The sequence below is a fragment of the Galeopterus variegatus genome, unplaced genomic scaffold (genome assembly GCF_000696425.1).
Source record: "Galeopterus variegatus unplaced genomic scaffold, G_variegatus-3.0.2 Scaffold1044, whole genome shotgun sequence".
In the NCBI taxonomy this organism is placed as follows: Eukaryota; Metazoa; Chordata; class Mammalia; order Dermoptera; family Cynocephalidae; genus Galeopterus; species Galeopterus variegatus.
In genome coordinates, this window is record NW_007727155.1 from 210,529 (window position 1) to 213,418 (window position 2,890).

At 56.5% G+C, this 2,890-nt stretch overlaps 1 protein-coding gene across 1 annotated transcript in view; it reads left to right on the forward strand.

The window, feature by feature from the left end:
* Nucleotides 1-2,890, forward strand: part of TNRC18 (trinucleotide repeat containing 18) — a 98,358-nt gene that overhangs the window by 26,955 nt on the left and 68,513 nt on the right. Inside the window, exon 6 of the mRNA XM_008574420.1 lies at nucleotides 5-833. Within this exon, the coding sequence (XP_008572642.1) occupies nucleotides 5-833 (829 nt within the window). The remainder of the gene's footprint in view (nucleotides 1-4; nucleotides 834-2,890) is intronic.

Sequence of the window (2,890 nt, forward strand, 5' to 3'; positions counted from 1 at the left end):
CAAGCGGCCGCCACCCGCCGACGCCCCGCCAGCCAGGGCCGCGCGCACCTCCCCGGACCCCCGGGCTTACCTGCCGCCCAAGGAGCTGCTCAAGCCCGAGGCCGAGCCGCGGCCCTGCGAGCGCGCACCACGCGGCCCCGCCGGCACCCAGCAGGCCGCCAAGCTCTTTGGCCTGGAGCCCGGGCGGCCACCCCCACCCGCTGGCCCTGACCACAAGTGGAAGCCCTTTGAGCTGGGCAACTTCGCCACCACGCAGATGGCCGTGCTGGCAGCGCAGCACCACCACGCCAGCCGGGCCGATGAAGAGGCTGCAGCCGTCTCCAAGAAGGCCTACCTGGACCCAGGGGGCGCGCTGCCTCGCGCGGTGGCCACGTGCGGCCGGCCTGGTGCTGACATGCACCCCGCGGCCCATGGGCCTGGAGAAGCTTCGGCCATGCAGAGCCTCATCAAGTACAGCGGCAGCTTCACCCGCGAGGCAGTGGCTGTGCGCCCTGGCGGCTGTGGCAAGAAGAGCCCCTTCGGAGGCCTGGGAACCATGAAACCTGAGCCTGCCCCCACCTCCGCGGGTGCCCCTCGTGCCCAGGCCCGCCTCCTGCACCCTGCAGGCCCTGCAGCGGGTGCAGCCCGACAGCTGAAGCGGGACCCAGAAAGGCCCGAGAGCGCCAAGGCCTTCGGGCGAGAGAGTTCTGGTGCCCAGGGTGAGGCAGAAGTGCGACACCCGCCAGTGGGCATTGCAGTGGCCGTGGCCCGGCAAAAGGACAGTGGTGGCAGTGGTCGGCTGGGGCCTGGGCTGGCGGACCAGGAGCGCTCCCTGTCATTGAGCAATGTCAAAGGTATGTCTGGGTCCTACTTTGGTACCACTTGTTTTATGTCCCACTTGTGGTCTGTGCTGCTATTGAAAGTTTATTGCTTTTTCCATTATGCACATAGAAAAATGTCTAAAATGCAGAAAAGGAGAACGAAGAAAAAGGACCATTATATTTTCCCAACACCCTGAGCACTTTCGTATCTTTCTCGGAATTCGTTTTCCTGTGCAATTTGCTTCTGCCTGCTGAGCTCCTAGTGCACATACGATTTTGGGCCTCTGTATTGTTCACATATTACAGTGTAGGTTGTTTGCCGTTACTGTTGCAAACTCTTTATAAGTATCATATTTTTATGGCCTTTAATATTCTGTTGAGAGCCTATACCATGGTTCAGGTCTCCATTTCCCTGGTGGGCATTTTGATTTTCTTCTCTGTAATGTTTTGTGTTCAGAAGGTTGCATTGAATATTTTTGTGTCTTGTGCCTGGATGATATTTTGAGTCAGTTTCCAAGAATAGAGGTTCCTAGGAAAAGACTAACAGTAAGCCTTCAGTTCTAAGTTCTTGAGGGAGGAAACTGTGCCTTATCTATTTCCATGTCCGCAGTACCTAGCCAGCGTGCAGCCTGGTACGTAGTAGGTGTTTGGTGAATGTGTGTGTGAGGGACTAGGGTTTTGACATGGGTTACATGCCTGTTAGCAGTGTATGTGTCTCTGTTTTACTTTATGATGCCTTAGGATTGTGTTTTAATTAAACAGAACAAAACAAAAAACTCTTGCTAATTTCAGTATAGAAGATGGTGCATTTGTTTTAGTTACTGATGAGGTTGAATATTTTTCTGCAACTTGGTTGGTTGGTTGCATTTCCATGTGTTTCTTGCATATTCTACTGTTGGGATTCCTCCTGGGATTCTGGAGAATTGATATTTGTGGCATGTCGGTCTGCCCAGAAGAGAGCCTGTCGGTCTGCCCTGAAGGGCCCCACCTAGATTTGATCCAGTTTGGGGACGCAGGCTGTTTTTAGTGTGCTGTGTTGTGGGGTCGGCAGGCTGGGGTAAGGGCTGAAGGCTGCTCCTTGCTCATGTGACTTAACGGTTAGCCTTTGCCCCAACCTGCAGCGTATGCCCCATACTTACCTGCTGTGAGCCCATGCTTGGCCCACAGTCTGGGTCTCTGTGTTGGGCCCCCTTCCCTGCAGCGCCCAGACCTATGTGTCCACCTGGGCTTTGTCCTTGGTCTCCAATGAGCAGCCACTGCTAAGTCCTATCACAGCTGCCTGCTACACCCACCGTCTCAACACTGTTCTCCCAGATGAGCCCAGTAAGGTACAGCCCACTCTGACTTACACCAGCCCCCGCCCTGTCGATCTGCGTGCACACTGCCCTGCAGAGAACATCTCACTGCCCCTCCATGTTTCCCTGCACAGAGCCCATTGCTCCCCCGCCCCTCCTCTGGGTGTGGGGTCCAGAGCCTGGGTCTCTCCAGCCACATCTCCCAGGAGTGTTGTTTTCACAGCAGCCCGATGCCCCAGCTGGTCCCTATGTATCTGGTGCCATACCTTCCACCTGCATTGCCCTCCTCGGTCCTGCGTGTCCGTGTCTGCTCATCCTCAGCGCCCAGGTATCACTTTCTCCTGAGTTCTGGATGCCCTTGCATTCCAGGAACAGCCTCAGAGTGCTTGGACTTAGAGTTGAGGAGGTGGAGCTCCGTCTGGTCTGTCTCAGAATTCTCTTCATCCAGCATAGATAGTTCAGAGTGAGTGATAGTTAGTGAATATTTGTTGACTGACTGAGCCCTTTGCTCTGTGCAGAGCTCCCTGGAGCCAGGGAAGCCAGCCCTCTGACCCTGAGGGGTTTGCATAAGAACCTGCCTTAGGGCCAGCCGGGTGGCGCACTGCTACAGTGCGCTGCTTGGGAGCGTGGCGGCGCTCCCGCCGAGGGTTTATAAGAACCTGCCTTAGGGCCAGCCGGGTGGCGCACTGCTACAGTGCGCTGCTTGGGAGCGTGGCGGCGCTCCTGCCGAGGGTTCGGATCCCACATACAGACCGGTTCCCGCTCACTGGCTGAGCGAGGTGCGGACGCAACACT